This window comes from Coffea eugenioides, chromosome 7 (genome assembly GCF_003713205.1).
Source record: "Coffea eugenioides isolate CCC68of chromosome 7, Ceug_1.0, whole genome shotgun sequence".
Classification (NCBI taxonomy): domain Eukaryota; kingdom Viridiplantae; phylum Streptophyta; class Magnoliopsida; order Gentianales; family Rubiaceae; genus Coffea; species Coffea eugenioides.
The window spans coordinates 10,089,466-10,109,954 of NC_040041.1; the positions used below are offsets into that span (position 1 = coordinate 10,089,466).

General features: G+C 35.6%; 3 protein-coding genes across 3 annotated transcripts; all 3 read left to right on the forward strand.

Annotated features, from left to right (window-relative positions):
* Positions 1-334: 334 nt before the first annotated feature.
* On the forward strand, positions 335-2,289 carry LOC113778694 (ethylene-responsive transcription factor ABR1). The gene is made up of 2 exons (XM_027324172.1): positions 335-793; positions 1,351-2,289. Exons 1-2 carry the CDS (start codon positions 364-366, stop codon positions 2,136-2,138), a joined length of 1,218 nt encoding a protein of 405 aa, XP_027179973.1. The 5' UTR covers positions 335-363; the 3' UTR covers positions 2,139-2,289.
* A 6,266-nt stretch (positions 2,290-8,555) lies between these two features.
* LOC113776835 (cytochrome P450 CYP736A12-like) lies at positions 8,556-10,444 on the forward strand. Its single transcript, XM_027321891.1, has 2 exons — positions 8,556-9,440; positions 9,830-10,444. The coding sequence occupies exons 1-2, from the start codon at positions 8,556-8,558 to the stop codon at positions 10,442-10,444; spliced, it is 1,500 nt and encodes a 499-aa protein (XP_027177692.1).
* Positions 10,445-17,960: 7,516 nt separating this feature from the next.
* On the forward strand, positions 17,961-20,079 carry LOC113778510 (cytochrome P450 CYP736A12-like). The gene is made up of 2 exons (XM_027323948.1): positions 17,961-18,847; positions 19,238-20,079. Exons 1-2 carry the CDS (start codon positions 17,963-17,965, stop codon positions 19,850-19,852), a joined length of 1,500 nt encoding a protein of 499 aa, XP_027179749.1. The 5' UTR covers positions 17,961-17,962; the 3' UTR covers positions 19,853-20,079.
* The last annotated feature ends 410 nt before the right edge of the window (positions 20,080-20,489 follow it).

Genomic DNA, 20,489 nt, shown 5'->3' on the forward strand with positions numbered 1-20,489 from the left:
ATTCAGATGTCAGACTACGTAGAAAAGGCAACAAAGAGCTAGAGCTATTCTATCTACTAGTCTAGAAGACTAGAACCCAAGACGTTTCTTCCTGTTGATGAACGGTGGACGGTCTTAATATTCATGGCGGCGGAGAAGGATTGTTTAATACTACTAATATTAACTGTAGTGCTTTAAAAATTTTCAACTCTCAACTTGCAGTCTATATATAACGGTCGGTTGTGGAAGCTAGCTTGATTGGTGATGTTGTTGTTGTTGTCAAACCTTCTTGCGAAGTACCACTTGTTAAGGTTGTTGTTGCCTTATTACCTTGGAATATAAGGTAGCATAAGATTACTAGTTTTGAATTCTGAAACTCGTCACATGTGTGTTTTCGAGGTGGCGAATTCAGGCAAGCGAGCGAGGGGTGAAAATAGAGGTGGTGATGGGGAGAAGAGTTTGCTAGAATCCTTGGTTTTGCCAATGCTTTCAGGGTTCGACAGAGAACAGGAGAATTCAGCTATTGTGTCTGCTTTGGCTCGTGTAGTTGCTGGTGAAGCTGAGGATATTGATCAAGAACTGGTGGTGATGAACCAAGGTGACGGCGGTGGAGTTGTCGGAGGTTATTATGGAGCAGCAGCATCATCAAATGGTGATTCTAGTTCTCCATCTGCATGCTCTTCCTGGGGTGGTGGTGTTGGAGAAAAAAGAGGACGTCCAGAGCTGAATCCTGATGTGGGATTGTCAGAATCAGTTTCAGCTGTTTGCTGGGCATTTAATGATCGCCCTCCAGTTGGTTCGAACTTGGGATCAGGTATGTCGACTTTTGATACTTCTGTCTGAATGCCAAACATCTCTTTCCCCAAGCCCAGACAACCCCAACCCCCACCCCACCCAAAAAAAAAAAAAAAAAAAAAAAATCTCTATTCCCTTCTCATTTTGCATGCTTTTTAAAGAAGTGGAGGAAGCGGGAAAACATGAATGCCATATGAGAATCAAACTGATTCAGAAAAGAGAAGTTATACTCAGTATTAGACTTCACATGATAAGAAAACGATGCTGATAGTTTAGGTATGATTAAGGAAGCTTAGCATTTGGAAAGCTTCCTTTTATGATTTCTATGGACCCTTTTTGTAGTTTTATTAGTGTCATTTTTTTATTTCTTGATTTTTTTTTTCAAAAAAAATTGGTGATGGGATTTTGATTGCCACTATGAAATCTCATTTCTATCCAAACCACTTCTCATCTCTCTCTCTCTATATATATATATATATATTTTGGGTCACTTCTGATTTCTAATAGGTTATCATCTGGAAATGAATCTTCTTCTTTTGCTTTGTTGTTTACAACTTCTCAAATGGAATGATTCAGGAGCGGAGAGTTCATTGATGAGAACCAGCATGGCAGCAACAGGAGCAACATATACATATGCTGCAACAAGTACCAACAGCACAGAGCCCTACACAGGAGAGCCAAAGAGAAGATACAGAGGAGTTCGACGGCGGCCGTGGGGCAAATGGGCAGCTGAAATAAGGGATCCATACAAGGCTGCAAGAGTTTGGTTAGGAACATTTGACACAGCTGAGGCAGCTGCTAGAGCTTATGATGAGGCAGCTCTAAGATTTCGAGGCAATAAAGCCAAACTCAATTTCCCAGAAAACGTAACACTTTTGCCATCTTCTGCATCCTCTACTTCATCTTCATCATCCTTATCGTCCTCCCAGTTGATGGTTTCTGATTCTCCAAACGCCCTTTTCTCAATCGTATCATCCTCTGAGCCAATCGTTCACACTTATCAGGTTCTTCATCACATGCAAAATCCTGCTTATTCTGCCAATTTCTTGAATTCCAATGCTGCTCAGAATCAGATGTCTTTCATAAATCCTAGCCGGTTTTTGCCGAGACAACCAACAAGTTTGTTGGACCAGTTTCTTTTACCATCTTCTTCAACGGGCTCTACCTTTCAATCAACTTCATCCTCCTTCCCCCCTTATACTATTGCAGCACCAGCTCCTTCTCCTCAAACCCCTGCTTATCCTCTGTTTTTGCCAGTTCAACCACCAGTTCTGAAGCCTTCAAGCAGCAGGAGCGAAAACACGGCAGATTTTCCAATGAACTCTTGGTCCGATTCTGGACATCATCAATCTTCTTCGGAATGATTTTTAGCCCATGATTAGGCTGGTTTAGTTTAGTTTGGCTAAATTTTGGTGGCCATTTTCCTTGTTATTTCACTGCAAAACCAAAAGCATGATTGAAGTGTAATATGGGGTAAATTTCAAAGGTATTATATATACTTTTTGCTGCATGTAGCATCAGCTTTCCATTTTTTCCCGATGCGTGGTATATACAGAGGTTGTTCTCAGTTGATTATAGTTTTACCCATTTGCTTCTGTGTTCAGATTATAGATATTTTAATAAGCCAACAAAACTAAAATTCATAATTAATCAAAGAATAGCTGATTCTGATTATTTTTTATAATCGCATTCCATAATTAGATGTTACAAAATTTAAAGCAACCGAGAACAAGGGTACAGTAAATTAATGTTACGTTTTCCTGAAATCCAGAAGGGTAAAGGACAGCTCAATTTGGGATGTGCTGAATCTTTCCTTGCGAAGCAGGTTTATACTTCTTTTTCTTGTAACTGTTAAAGTAGTTATAGAACTCAATTGGCTGAAGACTTGAGGGCGAACTACTACATTGTACAAGAATGTTCTTGATATTGACTTTTGTAGCGAAGAGGGAAAAAAATGTATGTTTTTGGATAAGATCTGATGTATGCTCAAGAAAAGTCGGCAGATGCCAAATTTCTTAATCAGAGAAGAGGCAAAAAAAAAAAAAAGAATGTTATTGGTAACAATCCAATCATCAGATTAATTGAGTCGTACATATTTTAATGATGTAGACTGCCAAAATCACAGCAATAGTTTATGTGTATGCATGTATTATTTGAGTTAGTTTATGCATTAATTGTGTGTATATGATTCTGAAATCGTTAATCAACAGTAAATCCAGCCCAAAACTATTTTCTTTACATAATTATTCCACGATTTCATAAAAAAATTAATACTCCCCATAAGAAACATAGTACCATTTTCCAGACAAGCATAAAAAACTTGTTACATGCTTTTTAGCAATGCAATAGTAGAAGGATAAGAGTAACATGTGGTTGGTGAATTAAAAATGAAAATGCCTTTCTTTCATCCTGATCTTGACTCTTGCAATTTGAGACGAATATGTGGTTGGTCAAATTCATGGAGCATATGCAATGAATCAACACTTTTCTCTATATACATATATATATATATACACACACACACACAGTTTTCCATATAATTTGTTTTTCACAAGTTTTGAAACAGTTTAACAACTTTGAAGTTGCTGTTGATTTCTTCTACAATTTTGCTGTGGGCTATGCAGCATATACATTAAGAAGAGCCCACAGAATCCGAACGTTTCATTTCCTTCCATTTTCTTTGACACTTGACAGTTGACAAGGTAGATGGAGGATGGCTGGTGGGAATAAGACACAAACCCTGTTATCCATGTCGACTCCAATGTATCCAGAAGGAGTAGAATCATTCAAGGACTGGATAACAGGATAAAGTCCAGACTCTTAAAAGTTGTCTGGCTTTTATTATTTGCATTAGGAAAGGTTTCATTTGTTCTACTTTGTAGCAAGTTAAAAAATTCACCAAATCGATGGCAACCTTATCCTGGTTGCATTCCAATTAATGGTACCCAATAACATTTTATTGCCAACACAAGCTGGTGAAACTGTCTGTTCGAATATCGCTGTCGATATGACTGCTGAATTGGTAGGTGATATAGAATCCCTATAAATGATTTATGGTCTTGAAAATATGTCCTTATTCGTGGTGGTGATCAGAAATGAATCCATCCAAATTTTTTTTATACCTAAAAGAATAACATTTTATTTAATAATAGATCTCAGCAATCTTTTCTTTTCTTTTTTAAATAAAACACATCATAATTTCATATAATAATAGAACCTGCACAAATGGCCTCAACTGTCTATTTGGAGTTGATTCTTGGTGTTGGGATGATTCAGGCTTAGGATGTAATAAACGTTAGCAGTACAAATGATGTGATAGAGTTTATATGGATTTGTAGCTGATTTATAAGTTTCTTGATTTCATCTTTTGTCTTTCTTTGTTTCCCCTTAAAACCCACATTTTCTTGATCAGTAAAGCATAGTCAAACTGGATAAATCCCACAACTCATCACAAGGAGACTGAGTAATCTCAATGAACTACAAATTACAAATAAATTAAAAATAGAAATACACAGAAAACACATTAAATAAAAGTGCGTTGAACAAAATTCAAATTAACATTTAATTCTAAGCTCCCAATTTCTCTTATAAGCCATTCCACTTTCAGCTAACTACAAGCTGCAAGCTAACATCCTTGGAAGATTCAAACATGCAAATAATCAAACTCCTTATTATCAAAATAATAATCAAACTCCTTAAAACCTCTAGTTGGCAGTACTAGGGTTGAAAAAATTGGATTCGTGCTTCTTCTATCAATACTTTAATAGGGAAAAGACATTGGAAAATTAATTCAATTATATAACCTACTTGAAGTGATGGAAATGAAATATTGCACGGCTGCAAAGCTTTTAAATAAAAAAAAAACATTATCAGCTAAATCGTGCCCAAAACATTTGGAGTTTGCCGATTAAAGAGGGAAAAAGAAAAGGAGAAGAAACATCATCAAACATCTTGTTTAATTTGTAAATGTGAAAATTAGATAGTTGTTTGAAGTTGTAATTGTAAATGGTCAATTGACATATGCTGATTTAAGAAATTAAAGCTCGAAAAATAAATTATGATCTTCGAGACACAAAAAAAAAGCATTTGGAAATTACATATTACTTAAAATAAGAGCATCTGAAAGGTCAAAAGGCCGAACAGAAAAATTGGTTGCGTTCTAAGATTGGAACTAAAAGAGTTTGGGCTTCCAAAAGGCAATTGCTTCTCAATTGGCACAGAGAAGCAGAAGCACAAATATATGGCTTGGATTGCGATTAATTTGTCAAGCATGACTATTAAAATTGAAGATAGTCAAACTTCCTTTAAAAAAAAAAGATTAATCAAACTTAGTCGTATAATCAAGACAAAGCTACCAAGTCTAAAATTTGAATATGACAGGAGAAGTATTCCACATTTGATGGTTCATGCCAGTTATGACTTTTGATAGCCTATACAGTAGTATAATTGTTGATGGTAATTGGCTGATGATGAGAAATCTAATCAGTAAGAGTATATATGGCATCACAAAAAGGGGAAGAAAAGAAATATTTGTGTGTAGTATTATAGCATAATAATAGGTCGGATTTGTCTAAAGGGTGCTCATTGAAGACTCATAAAAATTTATTTCAGGTGTTATATTTTTAAAAATATAAAATTAATTAGAAAAATTGTATAAATGTAATGAAGGATAATAACTACTCCCAAATCCTCCGTCCCACTTTGATAGTTCTGTTTTCCTTTTTCGTTTGTCCCAAATTGTAGTCCACTTTCCAATTGAAAAATGTAGTTGTATTTTAATTTTCTTAAAATACTCTTATTCAATGTAAGTTGTTGTTACTATAAACCTACCCTATTTAATGAGAATTGATTCCTTTTTTACCATCAATTCAAGTTCTCATAAAGTTGTACTCTAATTAATGTGAGGGTATTTTAGGAAAATAGCTACCTAAATTGATTGTTCCAACAAAGTTAACTATTTTTTATTAAACTGTGTAAAAAAAGAACCAGAACTATCAAAGTAGGACGGATGGAGTATTAGTATATATATACATGATATATTAGGTTAAATTTAAATCTGTTAATGAGTGCTTATTAGATACTCGCTAAAAAACTCTAATAGATTTAGTACTATACAATGGAATAAGAAGAGGCGCGAACTAATTTGCTTTCTTATTTATGACCGCATATAGAAAGTTTTATCACGTTGCTTCTAGTATACAAAGTCCAACACAATATTACTTTAAAGTTGGTCCGAATATTAATGGTCCAACATAATATTAAGGGAAAATGGTCATTATCGTCCCTAAACTTTTTTCTAGAGTCGATTTAGTCCTTAACTTTTATTTCTGGCCAATTTAATATATAAACTTAATTTTCGGATCCAATTAAGGACTTCTGTGGCTGCGCCACCACCTAAAAGCAATTTATCTCCTAATTTAACATTAAACAAGGGCATTTTTGGAACTTCAGGTATGAATTGTAATCAAATTGAGTAAATTTAAAAAATTATTAGTATTTGGGGTATTTTTAAATTTAAAACTTTTTAAAGGGATTTTTAATATTTTTAATTAACTTCTTAATTCTTCCTCTGCCTCACCCCTCCTTTCTCCTTGCCGCCACCGCCACCGCCTCCCTTTCCTTGATTGGAGGCTGCTGCTGCTTTTGTTGGCTGCCTTTCCTAGCCGATTGACCTATGGTTGTGGGGTTGTTCGTTCTTAGTCTTTCATTGCTTGCCTGCTACAGAGGCTTCAGCAGAAGCAAGACAAGAAGAAGGTGTCGAATTACAAATTTTCAAATGCTGAATCAAGATAAGAAGGTGCCGAAGCCGAAGCAAGACAAGTCTTTCCGAATGCCGAATGCCGAATGCCGAAGCAAGACAGGAATAGCGCTGGCTGCTAGAACAGCGCTGGCTGCTCTTGACGGGTTTGTTCAAAAATGTATTGGGAGTAAGATTCTCCAAGGTTTTGTGGTTAATGGGCTTGTTCAAAAATGTACTGGGAGTGAGACTCTCCGAGGTTTTGGGATTGATGGGTTCGTTCAAAACCGTAATGGGCATCTGAATCTGGGGTGGTTTTGAAATCGTTTGCAATTGAACTAGAATCATGGGATTTGTAGTAGTAGAAATTTATGGACCTCAAACGTTGGAGAACAGAGGGTGATCTAGCAAGCTTGGGTTGTTGAGGATGAAGATCATTTTGGGAGTTTTGCTGGTGCTGATGGTTGTGGTGCTGTTTCTGGTTAGCTAAAGTCGAAGTAATTGCAATGGTACCAATCATGAGATTGAGGAGAACAAAGAGAACAGCAGGAGTAAACCAGCTGTTCATGGATGCCCAGATCGAGGTATAGTGATTGACATAGATTCCTTAAACATCGTGCAACTTTTGTTCTTCAGAAATGGAGGGCTGGAAGATTGGGGAACCCACTCGCCTGCATTTACAGATTTTCTCTTGTACTTTCTCAATTACAATGTAAACTCAAAGGTGGATGAAAAGAGAAGGATAAGAGGAGGAGGAGGTGGTGGCTGGCTGGTGACGGAGGTTGACAGTGGAGAGGAGATAATTTGATGTTTCCAAAAATGCCCTTGTTTAATGTTAAATTAGGAGATAAATTGCTTTTAGGTGGTGGTGCCGCCACAGAAGTCCTTAATTGGATCCGAAAATTAAGTTTATGTATTAAATTGACCAGAAATAAAAGTTAGGGACTAAATCGACTATAGAAAAAAGCTTAGGGACGAAAATGGTCATTTTTCCTAATATTAAAGTAATATTTCTATAGCCTATTAGGAGTCCAATATAAGGCGTGACCCAATTCTGTTTCTTGCTCTGTGTAAAAATATTCAAGTCAAACAGTTCTTTAATTTATTACTTTTGCAGGATAGATGTAAAAGAATGATATAATAATCCTTTTAAAACTCGCAATCCTTTTGAAAAGGTATAGGAGTTACAACCTGAATGCATAATCCTTGACCTTTTTTCTTTTTTCTTTTTTGGTTACAAAACATATTTGTCTAGATTCATTCTATGATAGTCAAATTGGCATTAATGTCAACCCTAACAACAATAAAAATTCTCGACTTTTATAAAGAAATTGTGACTAAAATTTTTATTAATAATGACAAAATTTTTTCATTTTTTGAAATATTTCAACATATGTTAAATACCTCAGGCAGGGCTTTTTTTTAAATTAATTTTCCAATAAAGGAATTTTAATGATAATACACTATAGGCCATGGGTGTGTTTGGATAGTAGATTATCTAAGATATTTTTTTGAAAAAAGAAATTCTGTAGCACTTTTTTTATACGATATATTTGAAATAAAAAAAGTGATTGGAAAATGCGTTAATGATGCAAACAAATAAATTTTGACAAATAATTCCTCCGATGTGATTTACTAACTAATAGTAACATATATTCAATTGGTAAACGGAGGAATTCCTATTATTTTATACCCTTTTGTTTGGTTTTTAGCCACCAGATGTGGCTTCTAATCCTCAGTTGACTTAGAAATCAAAGAAAATTAACGGTCTAAGGTATGCATTTCGGTTTGAAATTTAGATAACATAATGAACAGGAAACAAATTGACAAGTTTTTAGAAGTTCAAAGAGAAGAAAATAGCTAAAAATTCTGAATAAAATTTGCGTTACATTTTTATTCTGCTGAATAAAATTTGCGTTACATTTTTATTCTGCTAAATAAAATTTTTTACCTATCGTCACTTCAAGCATCTACATAAATTCAAGCTGAAAGAGACATCAACACTCAAATTAATTGAGAAGGCAACAAATATCTTCAAATCATGATGTGTCCAGCTTTAGTCTGGATAACTATCACGGTACTTGCAACTGTTCTTCTCTTCAATTCATTGTTGATCGGAAAGAACAAGAAGAAGAAATTGCCCCCTAGTCCAAGAGGACTTCCTATTCTAGGACATCTTCATCTGTTGGGGAAAAATCCTTACCAGGATCTGCATAAGCTGTCTATGCAATATGGTTCTATCATGCATCTACGATTCGGATTCATATCAAACATCATTGTTTCATCGCCCCATGCGGCTGAGCAATTCCTGAAGACATATGATCTTGTTTTTGCCAGTAGGCCACCTCATGAGGCTGCTAAGCATATGAGTTTTGGGCAAAGAAGCCTGGCCTTTGGGAAGTATGGTCCATATTGGCGCAACATGCGTAAATTATGCACCTTAAATTTGCTTAGTAATCTTAAGATCAGTTCATTTCAGTCTATGAGAAGGGAAGAGCTTGGATTGTTTGTTGAATCACTCAAACAGGCGGCTCTTAATCAAGATGTTGTTGATATTGGTGCAGAAGTTGCTGCCTTAAGCGCGAACATGACTTGTCTGATGGTGTTTGGAAAGAAGTATGCTGATAAGGAATTCGATGAGAGAGGCTTCAAAGCTGTGATCAAAGAGGCTATGCAATTAATGGCAACACCTAACCTTGGAGATTACTATCCTTTTCTTAAGGTACTTGATCTTCAAGGCTTGACCAGGAGAATGAAGGCGGTTGGCAAAATTTTTGATGAATTCTTAGAGAAGATTATTGATGAACACGAGCAATCTGCAAACCAAGCGAGGCAAGCTGATGACTTTGTCTATACCATTTTGGCCCTCATGAAATCTAAAGAAACTGAATTTGAATTTGATCGCCGCCACATCAAAGCAGTTTTGGTGGTAAGGAATGCATGAATTAAGTTTACAATCTCCTCTTAAGTTGGATGCTCCATTTCTTTCTCAAGTCTGCAATGATCCACGGCTTACTTTCTCAAAGGCCAAAGCTTTTGTCGTTTACATAGCCAATACAACATTTTAGTTTGCTCCTGGTGATCATTTCTTGCTTCTTACTTTCCATCAGTCTTTATATTTACTAGCTTAAGTCACAATAGGATCTTTCTGAATTCCGAATCAACTTCTCTCTAATCATGATTGACAAGTGTCAGGTTAACTGACGGTGTTCTATTGTTAGTCCACTAGGGTATGAGTACTTTCTGCCATTGCTTTCCCATAACATTAGTTAATCTCCTGAAACATAGAGATTAAAAAAATATGCATCTTCATTTCAGGACTTACTTACTGCAGCAATGGACACTACAGCTACAACTGTTGAATGGATACTCGCGGAGCTCTTGAAAAACCCCCGAGTAATGAAGAAAGTCCAGCAAGAATTGGAAGAAAAAGTAGGCCTACACAGGATGGTTGAGGAATCAGAATTGGAAAACCTAACATACTTAGACATGGTTGTAAAGGAAGCATTAAGGCTCCATCCTGTTGTACCATTACTTCTTCCTCATGCAGCCTTGGAGGATTGCATAGTTGATGGTTTCCATATACCGAAAGATTCCAGAGTGATGATCAATGTTTGGACAATCGGAAGAGATCCAAATGCATGGTCTGATCCTGAGAAGTTTACACCAGAGAGATTTATTGGGAGCGACATAGATGTAAGAGGACATGATTTCCAGCTTATTCCCTTTGGCTCAGGCAGAAGAAGCTGCCCTGGAATGCAGTTGGGGCTAACTGTGGTCCGTCTTATGGTAGCACAAACAGTGCACTGTTTCAATTGGAAACTTCCAAATGGGATGCTGCCTTCAGAGCTAGACATGACCGAGGAATTTGGCCTTGTGGTGACCAGGGCCAAGCATCTGATGGCTATTCCAACATATCGATTGAGTAAATGATTAAGCAGGTCTTGAGATGCATACTTTTTCTATATTGCACCTTATATATTAAGGTCTACTCTGCTAAGTTCTTGAAATGATCAATGGTTGTCAAGAATAGATATCATGAGAGAACCATGTACTTTAAAATCTTCTTCTTTTGTCACTTAAAAAGTACGAAAGATGGAATCTTTTTCACAAATTCTGTACAATTAAAATTAGGATTACTGCATTTTTCTTTTATATTCTCTTATAAAGTATGCATGTTAATTTGAAAGAATAGAAGCTCTAAAAGTAGATAAAGAAATGGGGAAATATTTTCTGTGTTTCTCAGTTATTTACAATGATATAGAATGGCTGTACTTATAGGTTTACAATGAGATATGATATATTGAACCTAATCAAATTCGAATCTATAACTATACAAGTAAAAATTTTTGATAAGATATATACAAATTTGTCTTTCAGTTAGGATTATTGAGTTATAGGGTAAAATATTACTATACTGAACCTAATTAAATGTGTGCTAATGATAAAAGAATCGCTTCTTCACTAGCTTGTGTTGTCACATCCTAATTAGGGCTAATCGCACTTTATCCCCTTTAGGTATGGGTCGTTTCTCACTTTACCCCTCAACGTTTGTTTTTCCTCAATTTACCCCAAAGATTGATGGTCAACTCCAATGGAGATAAACAGAAAAATGAAAAGACAGTAATATCCTTAAGAAAATAATGAACAAACCAAATTACCCATATCTCTAGGTTCATGAAATACAAGTTTCCAAAATTACCCTGACAAAATGGAGAAGGGAAATCTCCCGCCACATGCGACAAAAAAAAAAAAAAAGAAATTAGGAGGACAAAAAGTTTCTTTTTGTTGTTGTCGGTCAATTTCTCTCACTTTGTCCTCTATCAGCCACTTTCTCCTTTGGCTGAATCCCTAACAAAACCTCCATTAAAGAACTTGAAATTCGCCAGAATCTTGAATGGAAAAGATGAAGTCAATCGATGAACTTGCGTAGCAGACAACAAAATTGAATTTGAAGATTGTGGAAGTAGATCGTAGCAAGGGCAGTCCTTAAGGTTTGGCTTTGCAATTTTTTCTCGATCTTAGTAGAAACAACAATAGCAGGGTATGGGTTTTTTTAGTGGCTCAATAGCCTTTAATGTGGTAGACAATTACTGTTTGAATCATATGTTGCTGTGGTCCCCTATTTTGTTGCTGTGGTCACCTTTTCTTCAAGGGCAAAATGTGACCTCTTAAGTAATAACACATGTGAGAGCTTCAATCAATAGGTTAAGGATGCTAGGGAGGAGTCTGTTTTGACTATGTTTGAAGCCATTTGAAGGCAAATAATGTGTAGATTTCAAGAAAAAAGAGACTGGATTCAGAAGGTGAAGTCTCACAATTGTCCGAGGATTTGTCAGAAAATTGAAGAGAGGAAAAAATAATTAGCTCAGTTTGACGCACTTATGTCCATAAGAGAGATGTATGAGGTGACTGGTATAGCTGAAACTTTTGTTGTTAATGCAATTCAAAGGTCTTGCACATGTAGTGAGTGGGATATGACAGGAATTCCGTGTGTTCATGCATATGCTGGACTTGTGCAAGACAATAAAAATCCATATGCATATGTTAATGATTGATACTCAGTGGAAACATATAAAAAGGCATATGCAGGAGTTATTATGCCTATGCCAGACCATGCAAATTAGGTGAACATAAATTTTGATTTATTATTCCCATCTCGTAGGAGGATAGCCTCAGGTAGACCTAAGAAATTGAGAAAAAAGGCTCCATTAGCGGATTTACATGTTAAAAAAGGATCTAAAATAGGGCTGCTAATTCATTGTAGTCATTGTGGTCATACTGATCACAATAATAGAAGTTGCAAAGTCACTGGGCAAAAGAAACTAGTGAATGCACATGTAAAAGCTAAAATATATACTTGTTGGGTTTTTTATATCTACATCTAGCTGTCACTTTTTGATGTGTTGCAAGGTACATGGACCTACTAAACGAGCTGCTAGACTTCTAGCACAAGATAGAGGTGAAAAAAGTGGTACCAATAGGGGTGTAGGAAGGGGAGCTGGTAAGGGCCACTCTAAAATTAATGTTGAGCCTATTTTGATTTCTAGTGTTGGGATGAGTGCTGAAATGCTGATATAACTAATTCTACTACTGCAAGAGGCCCAACTAGAGTTAATTGGAGAGGTAGAGTAGCAGCAGGCGTAAGGGTAAGGGTTGGGACCATAACAATGGCCCACTATGTGGCATTGGACTTTGGAATGGCCAAGGGCTATCAACAAGTAAAACATATATACTATTTGACTCTATGTAAAACATAATATCAACGAGTAAAACATATATTCCATTTGACTCTAAGTAAAACATATATCAACAAGTAAAATAGTCTGTTCGAATATTGTTGTCAATATGACTACTGAATTGGTAGGTGATATAGAATCCCTATAAATGATTTATGGTTTCGAAAATATGCTCTAATTCGTGGTGGTGGTTGGAAATGAATCCACCCAAAAATTTTTTTATACCTAAAAGAATAACATTTTATTTAATAATAGATCTCAGCAATCTTTTCTTTTCTTTTCTTTTTTAAATAAAACACATCATAATTTCATATAATAATAGAACCTGCACAAATGGACTCAACTATCTGTCCGGAGTTAATTCTTGGTGTTGGGATGATTCAGGCTTAGGATGTAATAAACGTTAGCAGTACAAATGATGTGATAGAGTTTATATGGGTTTGTAGCTTATTTATAAGTTTCTTGATTTCATCTTTTATCTGTCCTTATTTCCCCTTAAAACCCACATTTTCTTGATCAGTAAAGCATAGTCAAACTGGATAAATCCCACAACTCATCACAAGGAGACTGAGTAATCTCAATGAACTACAAATTACAAATAAATTAAAAATAGAAATACACAGAAAACACATTAAATAAAAGTGCGTTGAACAAAATTCAAATTAACATTTAATTCTAAGCTCCCAATTTCTCTTATAAGCCATTCCACTTTCAGCTAACTACAAGCTGCAAGCTAACATCCTTGGAAGATTCAAACATGCAAATAATCAAACTCCTTATTATCAAAATAATAATCAAACTCCTTAAAACCTCTAGTTGGCAGTACTAGGGTTGAAAAAATTGGATTCGTGCTTCTTCTATCAATACTTTAATAGGGAAAAGACATTGGAAAATTAATTCAATTATATAACCTACTTGAAGTGATGGAAATGAAATATTGCACGGCTGCAAAGCTTTTAAATAAAAAAAAAACATTATCAGCTAAATCGTGCCCAAAACATTTGGAGTTTGCCGATTAAAGAGGGAAAAAGAAAAGGAGAAGAAACATCATCAAACATCTTGTTTAATTTGTAAATGTGAAAATTAGATAGTTGTTTGAAGTTGTAATTGTAAATGGTCAATTGACATATGCTGATTTAAGAAATTAAAGCTCGAAAAATAAATTATGATCTTCGAGACACAAAAAAAAAGCATTTGGAAATTACATATTACTTAAAATAAGAGCATCTGAAAGGTCAAAAGGCCGAACAGAAAAATTGGTTGCGTTCTAAGATTGGAACTAAAAGAGTTTGGGCTTCCAAAAGGCAATTGCTTCTCAATTGGCACAGAGAAGCAGAAGCACAAATATATGGCTTGGATTGCGATTAATTTGTCAAGCATGACTATTAAAATTGAAGATAGTCAAACTTCCTTTAAAAAAAAAAGATTAATCAAACTTAGGGCCTGTTTGGAACCTGAGTTTTTTGGGAGTTTGTTTAAAACTTTACTGTAGTGCACTGTAGAAGTTTTTGAAAAAATTTTGTAGAAGTTTTTGTAAGGTGAAAAATTTTGTAGAAGTTTTTGTAAGGTGAAAAACTTTTTTTTCTTTTTTTTTCTTTTCTTTTTTTTCTCTTTCTTTCTTTTTCTTTTTCTTTTTCTTTTTCTTTTCTTTCTCTTTTTCTTCTTCTTCTTCTTCCTTCCCCCTCCCCTTCCCCGTTACCTCTGCTGCTTGAACAGGCCACATCTTTGCAATCCACTCTCTTTCTTCATTTCCCCCAAGCCCACCGGCCTCCGCATTTCGCCAACCGCCTTCACATCCACTGCACTATCACCGCTATCATCAGCGTACCATTCACGGACAACAGAGACAGCACCCACTACACGGCAGGCTTTAGAGCCGAAATGGTAGAAAAAACAGAGATCTCCAGTTCTCATGGACTACATATTGTTCTGGGCTTGCTTGTTCTTGACGCCGTCCCATTTGGATACACCACCATTGGCTGTTTGGTCCTCCCATGACCACTCCCCTGGCTCCATTTTTTATGGGCAATTTTCCTTCTCCCTCTCTCCTCCGCTTTCCCCGCCACCCTCACCCTCCCCCGGTGCGATCTGGTCTGGCGACCAGATCGGCCAGAGGGGAAGGGTGGTGGGGGAGGAGTGGGAGAGACGCAGAGAGAAAAAAAAAGACAGAGGGGAGGATGGTAGGGGAGGAAGAGGGGGAGAGGGAAAAAAAAAAAAAAGACCGGAAGAGGCGGCGGAGATGGTGGCCAGCGACGGAGGTGGTGGGGGGGGAGGAAGAAGAAGAAAAGGGGAAGGGAATTTTTTTTTGTTTTGGATATTTTAAGTGTGTAGGTTAAAAACTTTGATAAGTTTTTGGGGTTCTTGTAGCACAAGTTGTTAAAAAACTAGTATAATAAAAACATGGTAAAAAACAGGCCTTCCAAACAGGCCCTTAGTTGTATAATCAAGACAAAGCTACCAAGTCTAAAATTTGAATATGGCAGGAGAAGCATTCCACATTTGATGGTTCATGCCAGTTATGACTTTTGATAACTTATACAGTAGTATAATAATTGGCTGATGATGAGAAATCTAATCAGTAAGATTATATATGGCATCACATAAAGGGAAGAAAAGAAATACTTGTGAGTAGTATTATAGTATAATAATATGTTGGGTATGTTTAACGGGTGCTTATTGAATACTCATAAAAATCTATTTCAAGTAGGGGTGGACAAAAAAACCTGCCGATCCGAAAACCTGATGAACCCGATCCGATCCGATCCGAAAAATAGGATATCCGATTCGATTTTTCTTAGCGAGACAAATGAGGATCGGGTACCCACAAAAATGGGTACTGATACGGATAAAAAAGATAAAAATCCATGGGTACCCAACCCGCAAGGTATATTATATAAATATTTAAAAAATTAGGGGTCATTTTATAATTTTATAATTTTAATCCTAAATGTAAGTGAAATGGCTCATAACCTCATATTCTAATCTCATATGATCCGCCTCTCCTTATCTTGTCTGAAGAAAGAGAATATTCTCAATGAAGCCTGAACCAAATGAACAAAATGAAAAAAAATTTGTGAAACTCTATCATAAGAATTGTTCATCCCTTCATCCTTTTCATTTTTATTCTACCTGCATTGATCTTTCTTGCAAATTTTTCATCAATTCAATCAAATATTTGTGTTTGAAGCTCCAATTTTCTGTTAGCTAGGTAATTAAAAAATTTATGTCTTTCATTTATTTATTTATTTGATTTATTTTATTGGAATTATGTCACTTAAATTTCTCTCTTTTGTTTTAATGCAAGAAATTTATTTTTCTTTTTCATCACCTTTAGTGCCATAAGGTCTATTCCAAAGATGTAAGGAAGTTCGGGAGGGTTTTTCAAACTTATTTTGGATATACTTTCTCCAAAAATAATCAGCTCTGTTCAATTATTTTTCGGACTTGATTACACAGTCGATTCATTTGGGATGCAGTCTTGTACCATAACATCCTTAAGGAAGTTGGAAAAGTTGCCGAATACTTATTACCCTTGTGTTTGTTGTGTTGTAGAAGGATGAAATGTGTGAGAATGGTAATGTACTCAAAATTATCATGAAATTTTCTTTTATCTATTAGATATTATAATTCCAATATGTACTAAATTTATGAGATTGGTTTCATTGTTGGATGAAATGCATGAGAATGGTGATGTATGGACTTTGATAATAATATCTCTATTAATATTAATTGGAAAGCGGATTTTTTTTATATTGAAAAACATATTGATATTAGGTGGAAAGCAATTTTTTTATTGGAAAATAGTTTTTTTTTTAGTGGCGGGTGCCCTATGACCTGCCTCTTTTTTTCGAGTACCCGAAGACATTAGGAGCAGGTTAAGATTGCAAAATGGTTGATCCGATATATTAGGGTCGGATCAACCAAATCATAATAGGGGCGGATACCCGACCCGTGTCCACCCCTAATTTCAGGTGTTATATTTTTGAAAATATGATATTAATTTGAAAACTTGTATAAATATAAGGATAATAACTATTAGTATGTATATATATACATGATATGTTAGGTCAAATTTGAGTGTGTTAATGAGTCCTTATTAGATACTTGCTAAAAAACTCTAATAGATTTAGTACTATACAATGGAATAGGAAGAGGTGCGAACTAATTTGCTCTCTTATTTGTGACCTGATATAGAAAGTTTTAGCACATTGCTTCTAGCATACAAAGTCCAACACAATATTACTATGGCTATTAATAGTCCAACATAATATTAAAGTAATATTTCTGTAGCCTATTAATAGTCCAAGATAAGGCGTGACCCAATTCTGTTTCTTGCTCTATATAAAAATATTCAAGTTAAACAGTTCTTTAATTTATTACTTTTGCAGGATAGATGTAAGAGAATGATATAATAATCCTTTTAAAACTCGCAATCCTTTTGAAAACGTATAGGAGTTACAACCTTAATGCATAATCATTGACTTTTTTTTTTTGTTACAAAACATATTTGTCTAGATTCATTCTATGATATCAAATTGGCATTAATATCAACCCTAACAACAATAAAAATTCTTGACTTTTACAAAGAATTTGTGACTAAAATTGTGATTAATAATGACAAAAAATTTTCTTTTTTTGAAATATTCCAACATATGTTAAATACGTCAAGCAGGGCTTTTTTTAAAATTAATTTTCCAATAAAGGTACTTTAATGAAAATCACTATAAGCCATCGGATAGTAGATTATCTGAGATAATTTTTTTAAAAAAATACTATAGTATTTTTTTTTTGATATGATGTACATGAGATAAAATGATGGTTAGAAAATGTATTGATAATGCAAGCAAATAAATTTTGACAAATAATTCCTGTGATGTGATTTACTACCTAATAGTAACACATATTCCATGGGTAAACAGAGGAATTCCTATTATTTTATTTAAGCCACCTGATGCAACTTCTAATCCTCAGTTGATTTAGAAATCAAAGAAAATTAACGGTTCCGTTTGAATTTAGATAACAAAATTAATAGGAAACAAATTGACCGGTTTTTTAGAAGTTCAAAGAAAAGAAAACAGCCAAAAATTCTGAATAAAGTTTGTGTCACATTTTTATTCTGCTAAATAACATTTGTTACCTATCATCACTTCAAGCATCTGCATAAATTCAAGCTGAAAAAGACAAGAAAGCAACAAGGATCTTCCAAATCATGATGTTTTCAGCTTTGGTCTGGGTAACTTTCACAGTACTTGCAACTGTTCTTCTCTTCAATTCATTGTTGATCAGAAAGAACAAGAAGAAGAAATTGCCCCCTAGTCCAAGAGGAGTTCCTATTCTAGGACATCTTCATCTGTTGGGGAAAAATCCTCACCAGGATCTGCATAAGCTGTCTAAGCAATATGGTTCTATCATGCATCTACGATTCGGATTCATATCAAACATCGTTGTTTCATCCCCCCATGCGGCTGAGCAATTCCTGAAGACATATGATCTTGTTTTTGCCAGTAGGCCACCTCATGAAGCTGCAAAGTATCTGATGTTTGGGCAAAGAAGCCTGGCCTTTGGGAAATATGGTCCATATTGGCGCAACATGCGTAAATTATGCACCTTAAATTTGCTTAGTAATCTTAAGATCGGTTCATTTCAGTCTGTGAGAAAGGAAGAGCTTGGATTGTTTGTTGAATCACTCAAACAGGCGGCTCTTAATCATGATGTTGTTGATATTGGTGCTGAAGTTGCTGCCTTAAGCGCGAACATTACTTGTCTGATGGTGTTTGGAAAGAAGTATGCTGATAAGGAATTTGATGAGAGAGGCTTCAAAGATGTGATTAAAGAGGCTATGCAATTAATGGCAACACCTAACCTTGGAGATTACTATCCTTTTCTCAAGGTACTTGATTTTCAAGGCTTGACCAGGAGAATGAAGACTGTTGGCAAAATTTTTGATGAATTCTTAGAGAAGATTATTGATGAACACGAGCAATCTGCAAACCAAGCTAGGCAAGCTGATGACTTTGTCTATACCATTTTGGCCCTCATGAAATCTAAAGAAACTGAATTTGAATTTGATCGCCGCCACATCAAAGCAGTTTTGGTGGTAAGGAATGCATGAATTAAGTTTACAATCTACTCTTAAGTTGGATGCTCCATTTCTTTCTCAACTCTGCAATGATCCATGGCTTACTTTCTCAAAGGCCAAAGCTTTTGTCGTTTACATAGCCAATACAACATTTTTAGATTGCTCCTGGTGATCATTTCTTGCGTCTTACTTTCCATCAGTCTTTATATTTACTAGCTCAAGTCACAGTAGGATCTTTCTGAATTCTGAATCAACTTCTCTCTAATCATGATTGACAAGTGTCAGGTTGACTGATGGTGTTCTATTGTTAGTCCACTAGGGTGTGAGAACTTTCTGCCATTGCTTTCCCTTAACATTAGTTAATCTCCTGAAACATAGAGATTAAAAAAATATGCATCTTCATTTCAGGACTTGCTTACTGCAGCAATGGACACTACAGCTACAACTGTTGAATGGATACTCGCGGAGCTCTTGAAAAACCCCCGAGTAATGAGGAAAGTCCAGCAAGAATTGGACGAAAAAGTAGGCCTACACAGGATGGTTGAGGAATCAGAATTGGAAAACCTGACATACTTAGACATGGTTGTAAAGGAAGCATTAAGGCTCCATCCTGTTGTACCATTACTTCTTCCTCATGCAGCCTTGGAGGATTGCATAGTTGACGGTTTCCATATACCGAAAGATTCCCGAGTGACGATCAATGCTTGGACAATCGGAAGAGATCCAAATGCATGGTCTGATCCTGAGAAGTTTACACCAGAGAGATTTATTGGGAGCAACATAGATGTAAGAGGACATGATTTCCAGCTTATTCCCTTTGGCTCAGGCAGAAGAAGCTGCCCTGGAATGCAGTTGGGGCTAACTGTGGTCCGTCTTATGTTGGCACGAATGGTGCATTGTTTCAATTGGGAACTTCCAAATGGGATGCTGCCTTCAGAGCTAGACATGACCGAGGAATTTGGCCTTGTGATGACCAGGGCCAAGCATCTGATGGCTATTCCAGCATATCGATTGAGCAAATGATTAAGCAGGTCTTGAGATGCATACTATTTCTATATTGCACCTTATATATTAAGGTCTACTCTGCTAAGTTCTTGAAATAATAAATGGTTGTCAAGAATAGGTAGGTATTCATGACAGAACCAAGTACTTTAAAAGCTTCTTCTTTTGTCACTTATAAAGTATGAAAGATGGAATCTTTTTCACAAATTCTGTACAGTTTAAATTAGGATTACTGCATTTTTCTTTTATATTCTCTTATAAAGTATGCATGTTAATTTGAAAGAGTAGAAGCTATAAAAGTAGATAAAGAAATGGGGAAATATTTTCTGTGTTTCTCAGTTATTTAAAATGATATAGAAGACCAAGCACTACAGGAATTGCTCACCAAATATGAGAAAGCATCAGGGAAAAAGCATCAACAATGAGAAGTCAGCAGTGTTCTTCAGCAGAAATTGCAGCAGACAGCAAAGGAAGGATATGTGTAAACAGTTGGTAAGTGGCTTCAAAGGGCTAAACTTGATTGCTGCGGTGAACTGCACGGATTGCATAATACATTGAACAGGGGACATGAACATCTTTTTGAATATTGGATCCTGTGTTCTCGTATGATCATTAGGAGGGCTCCTCATTGTACAATTTCTCATCCATGAGAATCGTA

Coding starts and splice junctions, on each gene's coding strand:
- LOC113778694 (XM_027324172.1), top strand. CDS start 364: ATGTGTGTTTTCGAGGTGGCGAATTCAGGCAAGCGAGCGAGGGGTGAA. Junction 794..1,350: donor TGGTTCGAACTTGGGATCAG/GTATGTCGACTT, acceptor GGAATGATTCAG/GAGCGGAGAGTTCATTGATG.
- LOC113776835 (XM_027321891.1), top strand. CDS start 8,556: ATGTGTCCAGCTTTAGTCTGGATAACTATCACGGTACTTGCAACTGTT. Junction 9,441..9,829: donor ACATCAAAGCAGTTTTGGTG/GTAAGGAATGCA, acceptor TCTTCATTTCAG/GACTTACTTACTGCAGCAAT.
- LOC113778510 (XM_027323948.1), top strand. CDS start 17,963: ATGTTTTCAGCTTTGGTCTGGGTAACTTTCACAGTACTTGCAACTGTT. Junction 18,848..19,237: donor ACATCAAAGCAGTTTTGGTG/GTAAGGAATGCA, acceptor TCTTCATTTCAG/GACTTGCTTACTGCAGCAAT.